Source organism: Diceros bicornis, chromosome 35 (genome assembly GCF_020826845.1).
Source record: "Diceros bicornis minor isolate mBicDic1 chromosome 35, mDicBic1.mat.cur, whole genome shotgun sequence".
Lineage (NCBI taxonomy): Eukaryota > Metazoa > Chordata > Mammalia > Perissodactyla > Rhinocerotidae > Diceros > Diceros bicornis.
Genome location: NC_080774.1, coordinates 18,559,259 through 18,585,004, shown reverse-complemented (window position 1 = coordinate 18,585,004; position 25,746 = coordinate 18,559,259). Strand labels below are relative to the sequence as shown.

Here is a 25,746-nt window from a genome sequence, read left to right as displayed (position 1 = left end):
AGAGGTCGCCCTCAGTCACAGGGCTACAGGGAAGGTGTGATGTTGTGCAGATGCAGGGGCGGGCACGGGGCGAGCGCGGGTGTGGGCGAGGAGGTGCCGAACTTACTTGTCGACAAACAGGGCCGGGGAGTCGGGCCGTGTGGACTCCAGGTCCTGCATGGCGTTCCACTCATTGATGCAGCTCTGCTCGGAGCTGATGCAGCTCTCGTAGTAGGTGGCCCAGATGAGAGCCACGCCCCCGGGGAAGTAGTTGTGCCTTCGTGCCACTTCGCAGGCCTTGTGAAGGACCTGCAGGGCAGACCTGGGGTGAGGAGGGGGAGACGGTCAAGGCCTGGGGATGCACAAGGAGGGCTGGGTTTCCCCTCGACAAAGGGTTTAAAACAGGGCGGGGAAGGGCAGTTCATAAAGGACTCGCTACTGGAGAGGGTCTTACCTAAAAAGTCATGAGGGGGAACAAAGGCAGCCTGCTAGGTGACACAGCTGGTCTCCGGGACATACGCACTAAACCCAAGAGCAGACAGAACATCCTTCCCCACTCCCAAAAAGGAGACAAAAAACTTCACAACCCTCCCACCCAGCTGGTTCACATGCCACTGTACATTCCATCCATTCACTCCCAAGAATTAAGATTTACTCCTGACGTGGTCACCTTGAACGCAGGAACCACGACGAGGCCTAGCAGTTAGGAGGAAAGAGTCTTCAACATGCAGCAGAGACACTGTACTGCATTTTAAATAACTTACTTTCTAACCTGCTCCCATCAATGCTGTAATAGCTCAGGTGCTTAGATTTCCTAAGGAAAGGAATTCTAGAAACTCATTTTAATAGATGAACTAAATGAAGAAGAGGTTTGGGGAGGCCGAGTGGGTCAGAAGAAACAATACAGAAAAAGTACATGGTAATGGGCAATTTAGTCATCCTTGTTTCATTTCTTTTTACAAAAATAGAGGCTGAAAATTTCTCGGTGAATTAGGTGTCGGTGAAGCCTGGGATGGAGTTATCAGAGAGCAGCTCAACAATGGTATAAAAACCTGCCGTCCACTCCACTTTTCCCCGTCGTACATATCTGTCCTCTCTCTAGGCTGGTTGAGGGAACAAACTTGAGCTGAACGTTTACTAAATTTAGTCCTGGTTCTGAAGTTTTGGAAAACCACGTGGGCCTATTTTTTACTCGCCTGTAGAGAAAGAGATACCAAATTATCCAGGGCCAGAAAGAAACACCCGGGACATCTAGAGAATTCTCATTCCATGATTTTGCTCAAAATGATCCTGAGTTGACTGCAGCGTGGAGCAACAGAGGGAAAAATGAAGCATGATATTAACTCATGGCCCGTGGGAGAATTCTGCATAACTCACACTCTTCCAGAGAAAAGAGTAATCATTTTGAAACACTGGGCAGAATGCTTCTCATCAGACACCACCAGCTTTCTCCTGAGTCTTTTCCAGATGATTCGAGAGAGACTGTTGTGCTGGGTTTGCTGCATGAGTGGTGTGTGCAACCTCCAGGGACAAGGAAGGCTCTGAAATGTGTGTGCCAGGGTTCGAGAAGCTCTGGATGTGACTTATTTCACCCAATACAGCCTCTACCTCACCCCTAAAGCAGAATGTCCAGGGAGGCCCTACCCCTACCCAGGCCCCTGCACCTGCAGTGAGTATCCCAGGCCTGGCACCCCGTGGGAACGCCCTCCCAGCTCCCCTCGGTGTCACCAACATGTGACTTTGCTTGTGTGTTTACGGCCACCTCCCTCAAAAGACTTTAAACCCCACGAGGACAGGAATTACGTCCATTTGATGCCTCCCTAGATGCTGAGTGCCTAGCAGAGTGCTGTTCCCCTTCGGGGAGCGAACTGAATGCCTACCGTGTGCCAGGTACAGTGAGTAAGTGAATTTATGCTGGAATGACATTGTCAAGAGGAACCGTACATATGTAAACACAACACACCTTCAGCAACAAAAAATCAACCCAATTAAGTGACCAAAGGACAAGACAGACATTTCTCCAGACACACAAATGGCCAGCAAGCACACAAAGCAATGCTCAGCGTTAAGTAATGAGAGAAACGCAAATCAAAACCATCACGAGATACCACTTCACATCCATGAAGCTGGCTATCACAAAAAACACGAAAAATAACAAACGTTGACTAGGATGTGGAGAAACTGGAACCCCTGTGCACCGCTGGGGGGCAGGCAAAATGGTGCAGCCTCTGTGGAAAACAGCTTGGTAGTTCCTCAAAAAGTTAAACACAGAATTACCATACGATCTAGCAATTCCACTTTTAGGTATACACTCAAAAGCACTGAAAGCAGGCAGTCAGACACTTTGCTCACCAACGTTCATAGCAGCTCTATTCACAATAGCCAAAAGCGGGGAACAACCCAAGTGTCCATCAACAGGTGAGTGGGTAAACAAAAACTGGTCTATCTGTATAATGGAATATTATTCAGCCTTAAAAAGGGATAAAATTCTGACAAGCTACAACACAGAAGAACCCTGAAAGCATTATGCTGAGTGAAAAAAGCCAGACACAGGAGGAGAAATATGAATTCATTTACATGAGGGACCTAGAATAGGCAAATTCATAGAGACAGAAAGCAGATCAGAGGTTCACAGGGGCTGCGGGGAGAGGGGATGGGAAGTTAGTGTTTAATGGGGACAGAGTTTCTGTTTGGGATGATGCAAAAGTTCTGGAGATGGATGGTGGTGATGGTTGCACAACAATGTGAATATACTTAACGCCACTGAATCATACACTTAAAAATGGTTAAAATGACGAATTTTGTTATGTATATTTTGCCTTACACACAAAATAAACACACCTAAATAAGCTTCTAAGTAGAAGGGGGTTTTTCTATTCGTGCCGTCAGCTAGGAAAACATTTCTAAGGAGTTAAAAGTCCCTAAAACCACACTTACCACATGGCCTGGACAGACACGGGCTTGAAGACATGCATCCTTCCTGCTGTGCTGACGCTGAATCCGCTGAGAAAGACAAACAGAAAGAAAGGTCCCGTGGGGAGACATCAGACCCCGTAACTACATCCGGGAGACAACGGGGGCAGGACACCCTAAGGACGAGTGTATCTCATGCTGTCTGATGAAGGACCACAGGCCCGCTGTGTCAGAGACACTGGCAGAAGCAAAAAAACGATGTTCTCAAATCCGGAAGACTTGTTGTTAACCCAGCAAGGCGAGGTCTACCAAAAACTGAAACCCAACAGATGCGAAAGCACCAAGAGCATGAGACACCATCTCTTTTAGGTTCCTGCAACAATCCCAGCCCACCCGCCACTTCCCACCCCATATATCCCATCTGTGTTTTTATAATTGCATGGGAAATATACTAATGGAAAACGAAAAATATGACCATAATCTCAATAAATCAAAACATCTTTAATAAATCAAATTTTTATTTTCCCTTCCCAATTCTAGCTACGAGGCAACATAACTTTTACTGTTGGCATCCTAGTGGAGGGACAATTTCCTTTTCTGCTTCTTTCCACTCTTGGCAGTACCCTGCCTCCTCCAACCCCCAGAAGCAAAGGCACGTGGAATCTGGATGGCCCTTCGTCTCTTGTCTACCTGCCCAGGCCAAACCGCAGCTCCCAAAGTTCTGTTATGTACATTTTGCTCCTGAAGCACTGTTGTTCCTGTCGCTTGCATGTCCTTCTCCACACCCCCCAAGTGCTGCGAGCTCCTGCTGTGTCATGTTCATCTGTGAATTTTCAGGGGCCAGCCCCATACGGAGGGCAGGTAGTGAATATCCACTGAACAAATGAAGGTCAATGAACGAATGCCAGTTTACTGCTGTTCCTGAACTTCACACAGCAGATCTCCTACAACGCTTAAGCTGATACTCGGCGACCCAAATTCCCTTATAGAATGCCCACAACGTGCCCTTCCTCGTGTGGCTCAGTGGAGGGCAATCTTCTTTCTCCTGACGTAATACACAAGTCACACGTGTGACTGTGTTACTAATGATTATCCAACGACGCCCAAACCCAACTGGTGTTTCAAAGTCTACACCGAAAAGAATCTTTTAACGACATCTGCTCACCCGTCTCCATCAAGGTGGATTTTCGTGTCGCTCCACAGTCGGAGAACCATCCCAATGGTACAGCTTTTACTATGAGGGAAGACAGAAGAAGTCTACATTTAGGGTCCACCCACTTACAAGCACCGTCTTCCCCCTGCGTCTTCCAGCTCACAATGGGGACCACCACCTGACCAGGGTCCGGCTGGTGAGTGAGTATCTGAGAGAAGCTCTCAGGCTGTCTCTAGGGCCCGCTGACCACTGAATTCTAGAAGAGACGGGTCTGGGATGGCGCCACTAGAGAGAGTCACCAGTGACCTCCACTTGGAGACAGTCACAGGGTCCTCTGACCCCACCATTTGGTGTGGAAGCAGCTCCACAAACACCAGGTCTCAGCTGCGGCTCTCAGGGGACGAGGCGCAACTGGCTGACCACACGCCCACACTGCAGCAGGGGGTAAAGCCGCTGATGGCTGGCGCACTCCTGGCACAGACCGCATGCACTCTGGGGGACACAGGTGAGTAGTGGCAGCCAACTCCAGGCTCCTGTCCTGGGATGACGGGGGAGGGGACTGTGCCAAGGCCATTACTGGAGTTCAGTTCTGACCTCTGGATCTGTACCTTTCATGCAGCTGCCGTTTTAAAAACTAGCTTAGTCTATTTGTTTTGCCCATCCTGACAGTGAAATGATACTTAACTTTAGAGACTGGCACCGCTGAAAAACACAGCGGGAAGGAAAGGGCTGTATCAGGAGGTCTCCTCAGATTATTATGACAATTCTTCAGGCACTTAAGAACGAGTCAGCTTGTGAGAAACCGCTTTGACTGCCACGGCCAGCTCCGACAACCTCCAGGGATCTTGAGCTTACATCTCTGCCGCCACCTAAGCCCCCCCAGGGAGTAACTGCCCAGCGTGTGCCTGGGCAGACGGGAGCTCTGGGGCTCAGAGAACAGCTCTTCCTCCAGGGCACTGGCGGCCATGCAGCCACGTGGGACTCTTTTCCACCCTCTGCTTCTGTATCTGTGAGGAAGGTAGTTTCAGGCCCTTCGGGTCAAATTAGACGCCTTTTGTGTTAGGCAAATTCTTAGGTCCCACCCTGCACTCCTATCCATTCTTGATGCATTTCCTCTGTAGAGCTGCAAAATGAGATTCATGTTGAGACTCAGAGCTACAGAGGTACTCGGCTGTGTCAGCACTGGGGAGAGGCAAGGAGGGGCCCTCAGAGCCCCAAACCGACAGGCAGGAAGCCCAGGGACCCACGCCAGGGACTGACAGAGGGGAGAAGAATTGGCACAGAGAGCTCCAAGGAGCACAGGACTGGGCGGCCAAAGGCCCAGGGCAGTAGGGGTCCTTCCAGGGCAGGCGGAGGCCAAGGGGGCAGAGACGAAACTGTCCTGATGAAACAAAGGCCGCATCTAACCTGGCTTCCCCGATCGCAGGGACAGGGGAGAGCCTGAGTGCCACACGCGGCGGGCAGAAGCCCGTGGAGGACTTCCATGCAGGGTCTCACCCCGGAGTCATAGAGCACGGGGCAGGGAGCACGACGTGACTGTAACAACTCTGCAAGTTCCCTACCGTCCCCTCATCTGTATTTTTGCGTCTCTACTAGTCCTGTAGCAATTAACAGTGAAATTTCTACAATGAAGGAGGGCCTGTGGGTCTACACAGATGGGAAGCAGGGAAGGGATACGCAGTCAGGGAGCTGGGTCTTCTAGAGGAAGAATGACCCTGAAGGATCAAGTGGGTGGGGGCAACTCTAGGAGAAGACGGCAGTGCCAAGCCCCTGGGGCTGGCACAGCAGGGACAGAGAAGGTGCGTCAGGACTCGGGGTGCAGGCAGGAGACGCACCGTGGAAGTCCTTTACAGACCACAAAACACCAACACGGAAAGGACAGCTCGCGGCACCCAGAGTGTTTCCGAATCGGACAATACATCAATCCAGGAAGGAACCTGCGGAGTGGCTGCTCTGGTCTCCCAAGGAAGCAGGTATGGACATGAGAACCCTGCCCCTGTTGCGGCCAGGCCATCTGACACGCGCTCTCACACCGCACCTGGGCTCCCTCTCACCGGGAAGCCACTGAACTCGCCCTCCGGGGGCAATGCTCATCTCTCTGTCTTTTCTTTTTTTTTTGGAATAAAGAAACAAAATCTCGGCAGGAATTTAGAAAAACAAGTATATCATGCTCTCAGCAGGCCAAAAGCTTCAGCAACGACCAGGGCTTTGTTTTCAAGGCAGGGATGAACAGAAGCCCCTGGAGCCTGGGCGTGTGGAAGCTGCAGAAGAACGCCCAGGCCCAGCCCCCACACGCCTGGGCGCAGAGGACAGCTGCATCAGGCCCAGCAGGAAGGTCCACTCACTTCCCACTCCCCTGACGCCCCACACACCCTCTGCAGCTCCTCGACCCACCTCCCCAACCACAGGACACCAGCACTGGCCTCGGGGTTGGCGCCCGCAGGCAGGCGGTGGCTCAGGCTCGGACAGTGGAGGGGACGCTGGCCTCAGAGCAGAGCATGCAGCGGAGGCAAGAGGACCCCAGGGAGAGGGCGCCCCGGGAGAACCGAAGGCAGGTGCTGGGGGGTGGCAAAGGCAGGGCAGGGCGGCTCAGAGTGCAGGAGACACTGCGCACCTGGATCTGTCTACTCTGGTTGGTAAACAATGAACTTGGAGTGCGTGTGTTCGGTCTAATGCCACGTCCACAACCTCTAGACTATGAGCTCGGACAGGTTGGTCTCTCTCATGGATACGGCCTCAGCACCTGGCAGGGTGCCTGGCACACAGAAAGCGCTAACAGGTCTATGAATGAATTAATGAATGGTGGGTATGGAGAACCACAGCATGTCCATGAGAGGGAACGAGTGCGTGGGGTCTACACTGCAGGTCTGCAGTCACAGCCCCGACTGTGAGTCCCAGCTCTGCTACTAGGATGGCCTTGGTGTAACCACTTCAACTTCTGACTCCTCATGTGTAAAACATGAGGTAGGGCGACCGACCCCACAAGGCAATTTAAGGGTTAAATGAGACATTACTGAGGTATTTTGTTAACTGCACTGTGCTCTCCAACTGAAGCCACAGAGATGACTGGGAGGGGGTCAGATTTCTACGAGGCTCCAGCAGTTCGGGCTGAGATGATGGGCACATTCGAGAGGGAGGCAGATTTCAGTTCGGGGCCAGAAAGCATTATAGGAATGGACCACACTGGTGAGGGAAGTCCCTGCCCCTAGAGAACGCAGAAAGGCTGGAGAATCACTTGCAGAAAAAATATACCTGCAACACTGTCGAACACTCCACGCCTCTCTGCCTCACAGCCACACTGATAACGGCCCAAAAGATGGGGCTGCCCTTTTCTGAGAGCATCTGCCTGGGGGTACCCCGACATCAAGTACCGGGCCCTCCAGGTTCCGAGGCAGCTCTTCGGAGCTCAACTCCCAGGACATGTCCTGCTACATATTCTTCCAGACCCAGATGTCCCAACCAGCCCAAGGCCTCTGATGCCTGCTCATACTTATCTCCCAGCATGCCGCAGAAAACTTTCTCATGCTATTACCTACCAGGAAGAAAGTCATAAAAGCAAGGTCCTCCCTTTTTAGTCATTTACTTGTAACGAGCAACAAAGTCTTGGTCACTAGCGTGTGACTAACAGCAGCTCTCCCACAGGAATTCATCGCTGCTGTGGCTCTTTTTTTCTGCTATCAATTCTGCCTGAAATGCTCTTCAAATGCAACCCCCTGCTCTCCCCTACCTGAACTTGCCCAGCTGCCCACTCATCCCTTAAGACTCGGCTTAGCTGTCACGTGCTCCAGAAGGCCTCTGGCCTGCCCTCTCTACGTCCAGCCCTCTCCTGTGTTTCCACAACCCCCGCGCGTCTCTCCATCACTGAGCCCATCACCCCATATCTGGTTCTGACTCTCTTCCTTGCTGAGCTTAGGGGCTCCCTGAGGTCGGGAACTGTGTGTACTGTTGCTGCTTTGTTTACCTGGGCCTAGCCTCCTGCCTCATATGCAAGAACATGCAAATCGATTGTTTGCTTAATGAATGAGTAGATCAACAAATGATGAAGAAAGGGAGTCTACTTTAATCCACTTTTAACAAATTCAGGTTTTGCAATGATCTCACTGCATTAACGTATCCTAGATTAAGCCGTTCACCCTCATTTCCCACACATAATAGGGCCTGTGATACAACTAACTTGGCCTCCAGTTATGGGGAAATTCCAAACCTCTCTTCAAGCCTCTGACCCAGGACCTGTCAACAAGCACCTGGGAATCCATGGGGGATCAATACTGGATGAGGTGCCTGGTGCGACCCCCATCAATCACATACTTCTATACACGCCCGTCCGCCGGGAAGGCGTCCTCCCTGCTTCACTTCGCTGGCTCCTGCCCGTCCTTGGGTGTTCACACAGCCGTCACCTCCTTCAGAAAGTCCTCCTGGCTAAGGTGCCCTCTTCCAGAGCACCCTCGACAGGACCCAGTGTTCACCCTCTGAGCACAGTGTAACTTTTCTACCCTCTCAGCAGACCCTGAGCTCTCTGAGCAGACACTGGATCTAGCAAGCTCCCGGCACACAAGAGCTGATATGGCGTGCTCTACTGTCCCCAGTGCCTGATCATCCTGCCACCTACCATCACGCATCCCACCGCCATCTCCCGTGGATACCGGACCACGGAAACCTGTCTCCAGCAGCAACTCTTGTCCCCACTGCAGAAGGACCCACTGTCCCAGCAGACTCACCTTTCCTTACTGGAAAAGTCGACGCCCAGCAGGATGCTCTCCTCCGTGTCCTGGCGCCCGCTGCTGTCCACCACCACCAGGTACCGGACCCGCTCCACCCAGGCACTCTCCAAGCGCACAGCCTAGATGGGCAAAGAGGCCGTCACCGGCCTGCCTCTCGAGGTGGCGGCCCTTCCTTCACCAAACCAAGATGAAGGGCTCTTGTTCTCTACCCGCCCCCCCCCCCCCCCCCCCCCCCGCCATGGGTTTAGGGATTAAGAAGAGATTCTTAAGAGCAGGAGCCACGTCTCATTTTTATCTCCAGCACAAGAGACAACGCCTGGCTCAGAGGAGACCCCCGCAGGGTGCTCAATGGGTGAACAAATAAAATCCAGAGAATGAATATTCCAACTTAGCCAGACTGACAGAGGCCTGACACATCCTTTCTCTGGACCTTCTGGGGACTGAGGCGCAAACCTGGCTTTGGCTTTTGTGAGCAATTTGGGAGAATTTACTATAACATAACCACGCCCACCCCATCATTGCTCATGGATAATTCCCTACCAAATTCCACAATTAAAAATTAAAACTTGCCACTCTCGTCTCTTCTTACCAGCTTGATTCTATCTTCACAACGCAGAAGGTTGATCATTACTTGAAGATGTTGGGGCAAGTCACCTGTTGGACCAATGAAAGATGTTTAAAAGGTCACCTACCTGCTTTCCAGGCAGAATCCTATGAGAGGCTGATTTTAAGGGCCTGGAAGAAGACTTAGAAGTTAAAATCTCTCTACCTCCACCACAGGAGAAACATCACAAACACCAAGTCTCGAGTTCTCTTACTCCACTCCTGAACGTCCTTGTATGACAATGATGGCTAAGACAGAGCTTACTGTTCTTAAATGTTGCTTTTATTTTCTGAAATACTTGCAATATGGGTTTTTTAACACAAAACTTGGAAAACAGACAAACCTAGAGGAGAAATGTTACGAAATTTAAGCAAACGTTACTTTGCAGGTTGGGGCAGCAGAAACCAGACATGGCTGGAGTAGGGGATTTGCTAAGAGTTGGTCTGACAGAAAAAGGACTGGGTGTCATTTTTCCTCTTTAAATTCTTCTGCGTCTCCCATAAGAGACAGATATTACTTCTATAACCAGGAGGCGACATGTTTAAGTGACTTTACAGACAGCAGGTGCGTGTCAGGTGCCCAGAGAAATAACCTGAGTAGACAGCAATCTGTCATTTTCTCTTTTCTTGCTAAAAATTATGTATTATTCATTTTCCCTTGGTTATTTACAAGAGGCAGTAATCAATCCAGAGTCAGCTCTTGAACCTCTCTGAGTGGTCCCAGGGTCCAGGGGGCGTCCTGTGCTCGAGTAAGGGGAGGACAGTTTCTCAGGGGTGGCAAGTCCCCACGGCCATGCAGGATCAACCTGGCTGAGGAAAGGCTGTGCGTTCCAGGCAGAGGGGCCGCCTCACTGGGCTGCACAATTAGTGAGTAGCAAGTGTGACCCTACCACGACTTTTTTCCTAGCTTGTACTTTTAAAATGTTTGCATGGGTTTCTTCCTGAAGAAAAGGCGCATCTGTAAAGATGCTTGTCTAGAAGAAAGTGCAAGGAATAACTCACGGAAAAATCTGTATTAATTTCGATTTGTGTAACACCCCAAAGAAACAGAATTATCTTTTAAAAAAAATTACCCTATAGGGGCCGGCCCGGTGGCGCAAGCGGTTAAGTGCGCGCGCTCCGCTGCGGCGGCCCGGGGTTCGCTGGTTCGGATCCCGGGCGCGCACCGACGCACTGCTTGGTAAACCATGCTGTGGCGGCGTCCCATATAAAGTGGAGGAAGATAGGCACAGATGTTAGCCCAGGGCTGTCTTCCTCAGCAAAAAAAAAAAAGAGGAGGATTGGCGGATGTTAGCTCAGGGCTGATCTCCTCACAAAAAAAAAAAAAAAAAAAATTACCCTATAGATCACAATTAGAACCCCAGAAGGATCAATACATTGGATTCATTCCTTTTGCAGAAGCATCTTTTAAATTTTAGGGCAGACTGACGTCCAAATTGCACTTCCTGCCTCAGAGGGGAATCAGGTGGTTAGAAGCCTGCCCCTTGCCTGTTCTCTCCGCTATAGGATTCACTGTGTAAAACAACCTACATAGGCACCGCTTTCTAGAAGGAAAGCTTTGGAGGCAATGGTTCACCTTAAAGAAGGACATGGAGCTCCCCATCCCCTTCCTCAGCCTAACAGCGCCCTCCCCTGTTGTGTCACCTATGCCATGACAGCACACAACCACCTCGGCCGGTTCTCGGCTTGCCTGGGCCCTACCACCATCCACTCCCAGTCACAGGAGCACACAGATGAAAGCAAAACCAAGCCCCTTGTGTGAATGAAATGAATGAATGAATGAATGCCTAATGAAATGAATGCCTAAATGAAGAGGACATTTTCCACACAGATAGACTCCTGTCAGTGGGACTGCTGACAGACAGACACCCCAGCTCCAGCACAGCATCTGCAGTCTTTGAAGCGTTCACAGAGCACTTGCAAAACAATCAGAGACTACGAGCCTACAGCATAGGCCCCAGAAAGAGTCTCAGATTGACTGGACGGGCTGAAACGAACGGAATTACTTTTACAGGGACAGAAGTAACCCGCAATTGTACTCAGCTCTGCATGGTGATTACTGACAGGACGGTGGGTCATCCAGGGGACTGGACAGTAATTCCAGAAAAAAAGGAAGTGACATACAGTCTAGTCTGTGCCTGCCGCAGGGTCATTTACTGAGCATCCGTGGACAGTCTGTGGTCCCTCTGCCTTTGTCAGCTCACCCGCCATTCCAGACCTCAGGGGCAGAAAGAGCCAACAAGCCAGCAGCTTCCTCCTACTCTCGTGTACATTCCAGAGATGCATGAAGCAGCTTGACTTAGGGTTTTTACAAAATGGTGTTGCACTTACTTCCCCAAGCTCACACACAGTATGAAAATACTGTTTGAATTAAAGGGAGGAGGCATTTTATATTTTATACTCAGTGAACAAAGCCTGAGCATTCACTTTGTTGTATGTGTTATGGTTAAGACAGGAACAATGGTTAAATTCCTAGCAGGGCAGAACCATTAGCGAATTCAAGAATGAAGGTTCTGTTTATAGTTTTATTGTAATAGAAGTCACTGTAGTAATAATCATAGCTACCCTACGCTGAGCACCTATGACGTAAGCATGTTACTTGCAAAAATTTAAAATTCTGTATCGTCTGAGGTACTGGTATTTGATGCCCATTGTAAGGACAAGGAAACTGAGGCTCAGAGGTCGACTATGACAGCACAGGAAGTTGCATAACTGGGATCAGAAGCCAGTCTGACTGGCTCCCAAGCAAATATTCTTTCCCCAAACCACACTGCCTCCTCGTGCAGGATGACTATTTTCTTAGCTTTAAAACAGACCTAGGGCCGGCCCTGTTGCTTAGCGGTTAAGTGTGTGCGCTCCGCTGCTGGCGGCCCGGGTTCGGATCCCGGGTGCACACCGACGCACCGATTCTCCGGCCATGCTGAGGCCGCGTCCCACATACAGCAACTAGAAGGATGTGCAGCTATGCCATACAACTATCTACTGGGGCTTTGGGGGGAAAATAAATAAATAAAATCTTTAAAAAAAATAAAAATAAAAAAAATAAAACAGACCTAAATCTTGATTACAAATATCAATATGTGAAAATATTGAATGAGTCTGGGGTTTGCTATCAATTGTAAGATATGAACTTTTAACCAAGGCACTCAGATCCAAAATGAGGCTGGGTGACTTGAGGTTAAACAAGCAAAATGATCCCAATGACAAGAAAACTGGCCCCAATTGCTGGTTGCTGTTGAGAGCCAGAGGCCATTCCAGCTCACATTCAGACCTGGGCGGCCCATCCCAGAAGTGCCTGGAGAGGCTGTCCACCTATGACCAAGATTCACTTGTATGCAAATGTTTTCTGAATTCCTCTTTTCAAACTGCCTTCGGCTTCAGAGTCAAGTCACCTAAGAAAACCAATCTTATTACTTTATATAAAGGCATTTCTTATTTGTCTGCTTTTGGACCTAAATTAATACTCGGTCTGATCCCCACTTTATCACTTTTGTCTACTTCCAAAAACCAAATCCACCGTCAAAGAATAAAGACTTCCCACCCCAGTGCGTGCCGAAAGCTCGTGAAGAAATCCCCCAAGTGAGTTTTCCAAACGCTTGGAGAAATGACAACAGTCCCCACACCAGGTATACAGCACCCCAAGGTGGTTATGCTTAAGGCATAACATATAACGTGGCTATAACATATTGTTATAGAGCATTTGTTAAAAAGGCATACTGGGGGCTGGCTCCGTGGCGTAGTGGTTAAGTGTGCGCGCTCTGCTGCTGCCGACCCGGGTTCGGATCCCGGGCGCGCACCGACGCACCGCTTGTCAGGCCATGCTGAGGCCGCGTCCCATATAAAGTGGAGGAAGATGGGCATGGATGTTAGCCCAGGGCCAGTCTTCCTCAGCAAAAAGAGGAGGATTGGCAGGTGTTAGCTCAGGGCTGATCTTCCTCACAAAAAACAACAACAAAAAGTCATACTGGAACTTAAAACCTGCAGTGAACTCATAAACCGTCAGCAGTACATCTTTACATCCACACAGAACGTGGCTGACCACCTTACTTCTCACGTAGACACGTGCTCAAAAGGGTCGCCAGCTGCCAGTGCCACCTGGAAAACACGCACAGCCTGTCCGCTCGAGGGAAGAGCTTCTACCTGCACCAGTTACAAACCTGTGTTCCACTATTTCTCTGGCCTTGACAACCTGCAAACTGCTCACCACCAGTAATGGAAGGTTCCTCTGTTGCACAGAAAATAGGTTCCAGTGTCCGAACTTCAATTTACCTGCATGCTTGTGGGGATGCTGAAGACTCCGCTGGCCTTGAGGGCTGCTTCCCTGTTGTAAGAAGAGGGCTGCTCCTTTCACCATGAAAAAGCTCTCACTTAAGCTGGGAAGAATAAAACCAGAGTACAGTCAGGCTGGAGTCCAGAGAGGAAAGTGGAGACGGATGTGCCGCAGAGGACAAGCTTTAACAGCGGACAAACGGCATGTAAAATGCAAATGGAATAAAACAGCCTTTGTGATAATGTCACGCAGTACTCTTCCCAGACCTTTGCTAAAAGCTTGCTGCTGGAGAGTTTGCATGGTGAAACGACGCTTCTGTTAAACCACCCAAGGTTCTCTGTAGGCTCTCCGGGGGCCAAGAGCCCCTTTTGCAGGACATTATAAGGGGATCTCACTGTAATACAGCATCTTCTAAAAACAGAGACCAACTCTCTGCTCAGGGGACGGTGACTCTGTGCCTTTCTCATACCCTTGCTGGTGATCTTTGTTTCTAACTCCCTGACCTGTAACTACCTCACTGACCCTGGGTGTCTCCCCTTCACAGAACAGAGGAAGAGGAAATGGCGCTCGCTCTTTGTCTGCATCTTAAGAAAAGCAGGCGGCTGCTGACCCACTTAGCAGAGGCCGCTGTGTCCACTCTTCCTGCAGAAAGCCTCAAGTTCACCCAGTGAATTTCTCAGCAGGATGACTCTTTGGTCTTTGTTATTTTAACTAGCAGTAACATTTACATTCAACCTATAACAGAAAATTACAATTAAAGAAATTTTCACTCTCATGATTTGGCTATCAAAATCTTTAGCTTATGCAGAAATTAAGACTGTATACATTGATAGACTGGATTAGCTATTAATTACCACTAATTATTCTAAAATACCGTCAACTCTGAAAATTATCCATAAAATACACCAAAACGATTAACAGTGGTTATTTTGGGGGGTGTGGGGGGCGGTTGGACCACCTACAATTATCGTCTCTCTACTTCCAAATTTTCCATTTGGAGCAAACATTAACTTTTTAAAGTGATTATTAAAAAGTAATATAAAACGTACTATACTTTAAAGCAAAACCATTTGATTTTTATTAATTTTGTAAAAGAAGATCACAGTTCAAGTTAGAGGGAACTAGAAAAATCATTAATTCTCTCTTGACCAACCAATTAACACATAAATGATTTGAAGAGAAAATTTCTACAAAAAAGCAGCACTCCCCCACCCCCCCCAAGCCCCAGTAGATAGTTATACATCACAGTTGCACATCCTTCTAGTTGCTGCATGTGGGATGTGGCCTCAGCATGGCCGGAGAAGCAGTGTGTCGGTGCGCGCCCGGGATCCGAACCCGGGCCACCAGTAGCGGAGCGCGCGCACTTAACCGCTAAGCCACGGAGCCGGCCCAGCAGCACGTTTTTTTAATAGAAAGTAAATCAATTCCTGATAGAAATACAAGGACGTTCCTTGTAATATAAAAATGCAAATCACCTTTGCCCCTGACATCTAATGTTAGTAGTTAAACATTCTAATCCTGGAATAAAAAACTCAGCTAAGTCTAAATGTAACTCTAGGAGTTAAGAAAACTCACCACGTGAACTAGGATTTAAGTCAGCAGCTCTTGGAACCACGAAAAAGGTTATCTTCTATAATATTAAGCCTATAATAAAAACTGTTGGTTTTTCTGGTTGAATTCTCACGCTAAAAATAGTGACTGCTCAAATATCCTATAATAAGGGTTAGTTCTGCCTCTCTTATTTGGGCCTTCGAATTACTGACAACTGGTTTTATACATTTCATAATACCAATACGTTATATCTGTACAGCACTTCATCTATTATCACAAAGGTACTGCCAAGTCGTCCATTCCACTCTATCAGTTGTATAATTGTGCTCCAAGTTTCAAGTACTGAACAGCCCAGGATTATAAATAATAGAAGAAATGAGGAGCATCCTTTCTTTCCAGTCTCCCTCTCACCCACAGGAGGCAAAAAGCTCCTTAGCACCCATCTGGCCAATTTAAAACCCGGGTTGTCTTGTTTTAGCAGGTTGCAGAATCACCCAACACTTTTCTACCCCTAAAACCCGTCACCTTCTCCTTCCTTAAAATTTTATAAGGACGTTTGTTTTCAAAACTATGTTGTTTTAGACACAGATCATTTACTAGTTATTCTCATCAAAATTTGAAAGAGCTGCCCAAGAGACTCCAAAATCCATGAACCTTAAAACAACAACCAGGTCATCGACGCAGCTGGGGAAAACCTTTGCAAGTCAACATCAACCTCTTTTGTTCGTGAGTTTAAGAAAAAGAAAAAAAAAAAATCCATACTGACTAGAAACCCGAGCACTCTGGAAACAGCCAGCCATTAGCAGTGACCTTTGCCTTGGAAATCATGGGCAAAAATTCCCCTTGGTTTCCCTTACATTTCCTTTGGAAAAAAAAGGGAACAATGCAAAATAGGCTGGTTTTATCCCGTGATCGCTTACAAGGCCAGTCGTTCCTCAGTGTTCCTGGGATCGACAGAGAATCAGAGCCCCCCATGTACACGTGAAGTCAGGAGGCTGTCTGCACTGCGGCCCTGTCCTACTCAGGGCCATCAATCTCAGGCGTTTACTGTCCAGAGCCAGATCTGAAGCTGCAGGGAAGCCCAGAGAACACATTATCCCAAGAGATAATGTGAGGTGGCCCTGCGTCTGGGGAGACTGAACGAATACAGCACAAGGACAACCACACAAGACGACTCTCAGGGCTGGGAGGCCGCACAGCATGAGCAGTCGTAGGATTTATGAAAACAAGACGTAGATATTCTTCATGACCCCGTTTCCGTCTTCCGTTCTGAGCTCACTCCAGGCCCAGTGCCTCACCCGCCGTCTGCATGGCTGAGAACACCAGAGCCCACGGCCAGGGCTTTGTGGGGTTCTCTCTGCCAGGCTTCTACCAAGAGGCATGGTACCCGTCTTGAAATTCATCCGAGTTTCAAGACGCCCCGTTGGGGATGTACGGTAAGAAACCCATCCCGGTGATGGCACACGCACTTTACTAGGTTCTCAGGGCAGGGAAACCAACGCACAAACCACCCATCCCAGCTACAGAAAAACCAGCCTTCTCCCAAAACACGCTGGTGTCCTCAAAAGAGGACACTAGACTAAAGTTCCAGAAGGTCTGACCCAGACAAACAAAACTGAACTGTCTTCCTCTGTCACTTTAAGAAAAATCTTGACAGGGAATTAAAAACAAGTCCAGCCCCTGCCCTCCCTACCCCCATCTTCCACGCTTTTATCTCCATGGTACAAATACATTCTCAGGCACTGGTTACAAGAGAAGATTCAAGTTTCTACAAGGCACTGAAGACAGATGGAAACCTCAGTCGATGCTCCTCAAAACCCCCCAGCCCTCAGAGCATAAACAGCCAGTGTCACCCAGAAACCGGTACCCGGTAAGAAGAGAGAAACCAGTGGTGGTGATACGTACTAATTTGGGCTGGAGACCTCCGAAGAGCAGAGGTAGTGAGTTGGCTGAAGGGAGACGCAGAAGTCAGTAAAATAAATAAGGTTCGTGACTGCCATAGTCACATCTTCAACTGCCCCCGAGCTCCCGCCTTCCACTCCCTCTGGAGAAAGATGAAAGATGAGGAAGAGGCTAGAGTCCGTCAGAGAGCAGTCCTCCTAGTCGGATGTGAGTCCCACCCAGGGAGCAAATGGCCCTTGTGGAACTCTGTCTTCCCCTGATATTTGGGTTTAAAAAGGCCCTTGTCCCTGCATATCCTGATGAAAGAGGGCCATTCAGAGGGAGCAAAACAGCTAAAGTTCCTCTAATCACTGTACTCCTACGGCTTTTTTGTAGGCCTTAGGAACAAGCAATAGCGTGTGTATCAGAAATTGTAAGGGAAACAGCTGGCCCCCAAGTAACAAATCCCAAGCGATGAGGACCCCATTCTTGTTAAAATTGACATACTGAAGGATTTCTATTTCTTTCAAATCACCGTCCATTCACCCAACAGTGACCGTGGGCAGCTGCCACAGTTATTCACATTTTCAAAGCACTTTACATTCTGAAAATTCTTCAGTTATGCTAATCGCTACTTGAGGAGGCGGATGGGGGGCAGGGGGCCGTTCCAGGTAGAGGAAAGTGCGTGTGCACACCCAGGAGGAGCTGAGGACCCAGCACAGAGCCCAAAACCCACCTGGCAGGAGCCACTCAGGAGCAGTCTGTGTTTTTAGTGCTTCTTTTAGCAGGTGAAATAAATCAAGCATACGCCTAACCATGACGCAGGGCAGGATGGGATAAGTACCTGAGAAAGGAGCCCCTCGAGGGTTTAGACAGGGATAAGAGAGCATCTAACTGGTGGATTCTGGAACACTCCATGAAGGAGGCAGCTCTGAGTAGAGACTTCCGGGAGGGCCTCAGTCTGGAAGCTTCCTCCAGCTCACAATGACTGATTAATCCTCACAAAAGGATTAAGCAAAACACACACTACAATTATGCTTATTTTGCAGTTGAGGAAGCTACAGCTTCCCCAGGAGTATACATCTTTACAAGATGGGACTAGACCCAAATCTCGCTGTCCCACGCCCACCTTAACCCCTGGAACGTCTGTCGTCCCTACGTGTCCAGAGTGAAATCAGAGCCGTCACCCTGCCGTCACCTCTGCCCACCCCTGCCCTGACGCTAACTGCAATGCGCGGCTTTGGTTCTGCGAAAGCAGGCGTCACAGAGAAATCAGAAGGACAGGTCTTCTTCCCAGCACGAGAAAGCTTCATGTGTGGGAAACAGAGAGAAGGAACGATTCCGGGCAACAGGACCTCTGAAAGAGAAGACCCGGGGTCAGAGTTCTTTCACCAGCCCCGGGGGCAAGCAGAAGGCTTGGGGGAACCATCGTAACCACCCTGTCCAGTGCCACCATGATGGTCACGGGACCTCCTGGACTGAGCAGGAACCCTGGGGAGGAGTTCTGTGAGCGGCACAGCCACGCTGGCCAAGAAGCTGCTCTCACGGCAGGTTTCTCATGCACGGCCTGCCCTCCACTGAGCACCTGCTGGGTGGCAGAGACCGTCCAGGGGCTCCACTCAGCCGGGGCCTCTATTTCCCACAGCTCTGCGGGCAGGCACCATTCTCTTCATGTGACAAAGGAAGGAAGAAGTCAAGCTCCTGTAATAGTCTCCAGGGACAGCCAGGGCAGCCTCGTTTTTAACAAACTCCCTTAGTGATTCTGGTGCACATCGAAGTTTAAGAAGATAAAATGCAGTGGTCTGGGAATCCATATTTCTGGGCTCTAATTTATGTTCTGCTGTATCTACGTTCCGATATTCACTTACAGGGTTCTGGTCATTCATTCAAATAGCCAAATATTTGCAGACAAACGAGTACAGTGCTAAGCTGAGCCTGCCCAAGTGTCGACAGGGCAAAGGTTATGATCCTCTTTAAGGGATGGGTGCGTGTCTGGGTGGTCTGGGTGTGTGCCATGTCACCTGGAAACATAATTCCTTGAAGAATGGAACTATTAGGTATAGAAACACCACACTACAGAATATTTATGCTAATGCCCCTGACTTCCAACTCTGGCTATACATCTGAAGAACCTATGAAACTTCTAAAACATATACATGCCCAGGTCTAACCTCAGCGGATTCTAATTTGAAAAGTCTGCCAGAAGTCCAGGCATCTGCTTTTTTAAAGGCTCCAGAAGTGCTTCTGAAGCATAACCAGGGTTAAGAACCCCTGAACGTGACAGTAACACAGACAGAGAAAACTGGCTTCCCCCATGGGCTTCACAAAAATACCTTACACGTAGTAGGTACGCGATAAATGTTTTCTGCTGGTGAAAGATAACACCAACAAAAAGCATGGTCCTCTCAGGAGAGGGACGATTAGGGACAATGAAGGGAGGTCATGCTAGGTCAAAAAACAAAATAATACCCTCCTTGGAAGCAGCCAAACAGGTTAGCAGATAAATGTGCGTGCTCATCTTCTACCAAATACTTTCAGAGTCACAAGTGCCCCTGCCCTTGCAAGGCATCCCTGCATTACAAGGATGCCAAACGACACCGATGACAACATGACAGATCAGACCTCTGACAAGCTCTGCTGCTGACAAAGCACCCGGGCTAATGTCAACTCATTTATCTTCACGGACCTCCTGGAGGCAGACTGAGCAGGCACGATTATGCTCATTTTAATGATGAGGAAACGGGAAGTTATTTAAATGGTATGATTTTAGGATTTCTGATGCTACATCTTGCAAAAATAGGAGCCTAAAATATAGGTTCTGAAAAGGTCCCGAAATGACTGGACTGGTGGAAATGAACCTAACTACTTATATATGGATAGAATTAACCCTCAGTTTCACCCGGCTCTGCACAGCGATTACTGTGTGGACTGTGTTTCATCCAGTGGACTTGACGATAATTCTAGGAAAAAAGTGGAATGAATTTAAAATTGTCACCACAGGAAAGGTGAGTGCCAACGAACACTCCCAAGAGGACGTTCCACTAATTCCATTGAGATTAACAAATATTTTCTGTGCCTCCACTGTTCCTGGCCAGTGCTAAGCCCTGGGAATTTAGAAATGAGACAGACATGGCTCCTGCCCCGGAGCAACACTACAGTCTAGTGGGTCAGAGAGACACAGGACAGTAACTGCAGTGTAAGGCAGCAGGTTCCACAGCACAGGAATGTACAGGGTGCTGCAGAAGCGCACGCACGCACGCACGCACACACACACACGGGAGGGATGCCCAGCCCAGTCTAGGGGTCTACGGCAACCTCCCTGGAAGAGAGCGCGCCAAGCTGGGCCTTGAAGAATCAGTACACAAAGAGGAGAGGACCAGGGCACAGGTCAGCCAAAACATTATGTTAAAACTACTCTACAGTGCGGGCCGGCCCAGTGGCGCAGCAGTTAACTGCACATGCTCCACTGTGGCGGCCCGGGGTTCGCAGGTTTGGATCCCGGGCACGCACCGACGCACCGCTTGTCAAGCCATGACCTGGCGGCGTCCCATACAAAGTAGAGGAAGATGGGCACAAATGTTAGCCCTGAGCCAATCTTCCTCAGCAAAAAGAGGAGAATTGGCATCGGATGTTAGCTCAGGGCTAGTCTTCCTCGCCAAATAAATAATAGTGAACAGAGGACTTGGTCTCTGTTGTTAAAGGCCCCACTGTGAATTCATAAATGTCTATTCTGGTTTATAAGTCAGTTCTTTATAAGTCTAGTTACCATAAGTTGGTTTCTCAGAACTTGATCATCTCTGAGTGTACCAATAAATTCAAGTTTCAGAACATGCAAAGCTAAGAACCAAACCTTGGGCTTGTGGCTGAGCCATCAAGCTGTCAACCTAACAAGTTCTCAGCACCTGAACGCCTGGTACGCCACAGGCACTCAAGGGGTGTTGTTCTAAATAAGGAAATGATACCTTCAATCTTAACGGTGCTTTACGGCCTACAGAGAGCCTGCCCCACATTTTCCACTTGACTCTTACCATTTCATCCTTCTGCTGAAAGAACCGAGAGAGAGAAGATAAATGACTTGTCTGTGGTCACACAGTAATAGGGGCAGAACTGGACTGAGAGGCTCTGAGGCGCTCTTCCTGCAGAACCCCTAGGTCAGAGGGCAGGACGGTCTGACCTGCAGCAACGCGGCGGCAGGTAAAGCTGGATGGATACAGATCTACCTCGAAACCACTGCTGGTGATGGTTTAGACAGATTTAGAACCCCACTGCTGGCGAAGTAAAGTTCATCAAGATGTGGAAGAGATCGAAGATTACTATTTAGAGTAAGCTACGAAGACTACAGGTGAAGACGGAAAATTCCTTCCGCCGCTCTCCCACGGGTTCTTGCCTTGCTTTGAACTCATGTTCAAAACTCACAAAGACCCCGAGTTGTACTGATAACTCGTTTTCTACTTTGTGCTTTGCAGTGCAGTTTGGCAGGGCGCTGTTCCAAACACCATTCTTCAGAGCACAAGAAAACAAGTCACTCGCCTGTCACACCTATCAGCGAGAGCGCCCAAATGGTTCCCCTGAACACATCATGCTGAGAACAGGGAAATTCCAGCTTTGCAGGGCATTATACTCAGGGAACAGGGTCACAGGCAAGAAATGCTGGCAGGGCTCCTTACAAATGTCTCTGCTGCTGGGGCATGTATTGTTTGGCTAGAAGGCGTAGGCTTTTCTCAGAGAGAAGGAATGTCCAGAAGTATTTCGGACACTAAGAGACATTTTCTGAAGCCAGCTACACAGCTCTCCTTCATACCAATGGGTCGCAGCAAGCAGCTGAATATATCAGCAAGCTCGAAAAAGCCGGATTTTCCCCCATAAATAAGACAGAGAATGATGTGCCTTGACTTGGCTCGACAACCTTAGGATAGTTCCTTGATGGCCGTCCAAGAGCCCTCCAGCCCCGTCCGTGGACAGCTAGTGCTATCTTCCCCTGTACACCTGGTATACCGGGATCTGTACCCCCTTAATGAGGGCAGAAGGGATAAAGGCTGCATTGTGCGAGAAACGCAATGGCAGCAAAGGCAACCCAGCCGGCCAGAAATAACAGGCACACGAAGGAAATGTTTTTGAAACAACTCAAAAATTCCAAGAACAGACTGTCTCAACTGTCCCAGGTTCTCAGCCCTTTCTTTGGTATGCAGCCCCATCCTATATCCACTGGTCGCCAAGTCCTAACCTTCCAGGGGCCCCTTCCTTCCAGTCCCTCAGTCACCACCCCAGCTCTGGCCCTCCTCACCCGAGAGCCACGCGACATGCTCTGGGCCCCACTGTGTGCCTGGCTCCATGCTGGGTCCTCACAATGTCCCTGAGGGCTGTGCTGTCCAAAGAATGGACGTGGTCGCTACTCATGCTGTCCAGTATGGCAGCCACCAGCCACAGGCGCCTGCTGAACACTTAAAATACGGTGTGACCGATGAACTGAATCTATCACTTTATTCAGTTATAATTAAATTAAATATTAATGAGCCACATGTGGCTGGCAGCTCAGGTACAGGACAGCACCACTTGGGGGGCTTTCAGCCTAATGAGAACCAGGGCAGGGACTCCTGGCCTCTATGTACCCTGCACAGTTCCTAACACTGTCTTGTTCTATTATTTCCCAGCTCCAGAACTTTCCAGCATGCAACATTATCTAGAGAGTCCATACTTCTTGTGTGGACTCTATAGATAAGTTCCTATGACCTCATATAAACTCCTATGACCTCAAGGAGCTTATAATACAATTAGAAAAAGTGCCTTATAATAGAAGCTTTCCTCGTATTACCTCTCATGCTATTTCTCCTACACTCCACGTAGTCTCTGCTTTATCCCTGTCTACGTCACTGTCCTCATAAACTCCTACTCAGGGTCTCTCTTCACAGCCTTCTCTCTCCTGCCTGCCTCCCCACGCCGTGCCCACGTTCCAATGTTCACACCTTCTCCAGAAAGCCTTCCTTCGCCACCCGAGCTGCAAGCCATGCTTCTGCCCTTTCAACGTCTTCTAGCACCCTCTCTCATTTTGCAAGTGAGGAAACAAGCGTAGAGGTTAAGTCACTTGTCCACGGTCATATACTTAGAAAGTGATAGGAGCCCAAGGCCCCCGACTCCCAAACTGTTCCTGGACCTATCTACCCTCTAACTGGTGGTGGATATCTTTACGGCAGTATATCTTAACTTCACAATGCAACTCGAGGGCCAGAACACATGTAATTTTTACATCTCCTTGTCTGCCTGACACAGAGTGGACTCTAAGTAAATACTCGTACACGAACTGACCAAGCTGTCGTCCTCTCCAGTCTCAAAGCATTGCATGGCTAACGCACCTTGGGAATCCCTGAGCAGCTGGAACATGGGGTGCTCGCTACACCAGAACGAACCGGACAAATAAGACTCATGACAGAAATGCTGTGAGTGGAGGTACAGTCACCCGGCAGTCGGGTCCTCTTGATAACCAAGTGCTTCAAACAACACAACAACCCAGTTCTTCACATCCCACTTTGAGTCTTGAGAGCCAGGGCTACGACTCCTCCGTCTCTGGATCCCTCAGAGCATGCACTCAATGCACGCAATGTAATAGTAACATCTTTGTCGAGTGTCATGCTAAGCACGTTACATATATTAACTAACCTAATCCTCAGCACTCATCTGTGAGTATTTTAAACTGAGGCTCAGAAAGGTTAAGTCTCTTGCCCAAGTTCACATGGCTGAGAAGTGGAGAAGCCAGGAGAGGAAACCAGGAGTCTGAGTCCGAAGCCCTGTGCCTCTGCTGAACTGACACCTCGGGAAAACACAGCGTCCCCCCAACAATTCAGACGTAAAACCACCTGGTGGGCAGAGCGAGGCAGGCATCTGAGTTTGGGTGGGGGTGTGGTACCCTAAAGCGGGGTGTCTGGTGTGAGCAAGGAGGGCATCCACGCAGGGGAGAGGCGGCTGCAGAGATGGGAGGTTGGTTACAGATGGGGCGTTGATCAAACAAGTAAGTACTTGATGGACAACAGGATCCAGGTTTCCTACTGTCTGAGAAGGGAGTTTCTAGAATGAACCCTGAGGTGTTGGATCAGAACTGAAGGGATCAGTTTGAACGCATGGTTTTCAACATACTTAAATAAACAGAGAAATAAATACAGGTGTGTGTGTGTGTGTGTATGCATGTATATACACATAGTCCCTAATTCTGCCCACTGAAAGGGCCTGAGGATAGCAACACCCCAGCGTAATGAGCACACCTACCTCGGCTTCTAAATTCCATTCTCCACTGAAAGGAACCAGTGCTCCTTGGAGAAATGATTGACTCCAGAGATGAGGTACGGAAAGTACAAGATGAGGCCTGGAACATCTGGTGTCAGAGCGCAAGGAAGCGCTTAAAGGATGATGTGGACACGTCAAGGGACACAGAAGCCAGCCTGAATGAGATCCCACTGGCCAATTCAGGGGCAATCTGAACTTCAAAGTCAACAATACAATTAACAGATCATAAGCCACTGAATAAAACAGACAAACATGAGTCATACATATATAAACAAATAGAACAGTTGACGGGGGACAGGATATTAACATAATTTCAAAGTATCCCCGCAAGAAATACTTCTTAATGATAAAGGGGAAAGGAATAACTGTAAAGAAACCACACAAAACCCACCTTGGTGATCAAAGTGGACATCACCAGTAACAGGACAAACGGAAATCACGTGCCACCTCGTGGATACAGTGAGGACACAGCATTGCTCCTGTGCTGTCCCTGCCAGATACATGAGACAAATCTAATCGCGAGAGAACATCAGACGAACCTAAACTGAGGGACATTCTACAAAATGACGGGCCTGTCCCCTTCAAGTGTCCAGGTCAAGAGAGTCAAAGAAAGACTGAGGAATGTCCCAGACTGAAGGAGACTCAAGACACAGGACAACTACCTGCAACAGGCCATCCTACGCTGGACCCTTTCACTACAGAGGACGTTATTGAATCAAATGGCGGACCTTGAACGGGGTCTGCAGATTAGATGGCAGTAATGTATCAGGGTCAAAGGCCAATGGTCACTGGTCAAGGGTCTGCTCTGTGGGAGAACGCCCTTGCCTGTATTCAAAGGGCATCAGGCTGGGAACTCACTCTCAAACAGTTCAGAAAAAAGTTCTCTGTGGTGTATATTTGCAACTTGCCTGTAAGTTTTAAATTGTTTCAAATTTAAAAAATTATTTTTAAAAATCCCCACTTAAATGGATTTTGGTAAAACACTACTAGTAATTTTTCTTTGTTGGCAGGTGATAAAAGCGTAAGACCATTTTACTGGTCATTGTCTCTGGTGGTCTTCACGGCTCTCCCCTTCCGTCTTTTGGATGCTACTACCCTTACCAACTATGAGACCTCTCCCTGCCTGCGGACCCTTCTCCCTCTTTGCGTCTTCAAGGATGGAAGCAGGAGGCAGTGGAGAATGATGGGAAACTCCGCCCTCTCAGGTCCTCCTCGTCTCTGTGTGTCCAGATTTTGAGGGCCTCACACACACATAGCCCTGGACCACGAAAACCTAATTTTAGCATTTTCCTGCTCTGAGACCACACTTTTGAAACAGTGGGGGGCCAACCTGCCCATGCGAGCCTCCCATTGTGAAGGGGACTCGAAGTCAGGATGCTGCAGGCCTGCAGGATGTGACT

General features: G+C 48.9%; 1 protein-coding gene across 3 annotated transcripts in view; it reads right to left on the bottom strand.

Moving 5' to 3' along the window:
- SSH1 (slingshot protein phosphatase 1) overlaps nt 1-25,746 on the bottom strand; it is a 61,028-nt gene that overhangs the window by 20,458 nt on the left and 14,824 nt on the right. Inside the window, exons 1-7 of one of the 3 annotated variants that reach the window (XM_058531645.1) lie at nt 17,096-17,448; nt 13,639-13,742; nt 9,356-9,420; nt 8,764-8,885; nt 4,058-4,126; nt 2,917-2,982; nt 107-301 (exon numbers count right to left, since the gene is read on the bottom strand). In XM_058531645.1, the coding sequence (XP_058387628.1) occupies nt 107-301; nt 2,917-2,982; nt 4,058-4,126; nt 8,764-8,885; nt 9,356-9,420; nt 13,639-13,742; nt 17,096-17,190 (716 nt within the window). In that variant the 5' untranslated portion in view covers nt 17,191-17,448. Of the gene's footprint in view, nt 1-106; nt 302-2,916; nt 2,983-4,057; nt 4,127-8,763; nt 8,886-9,355; nt 9,421-13,638; nt 13,743-17,095; nt 17,449-25,746 lie in introns of those variants that run through there. The other 2 variants (XM_058531644.1, XM_058531646.1) reach the window with 2 other exon arrangements.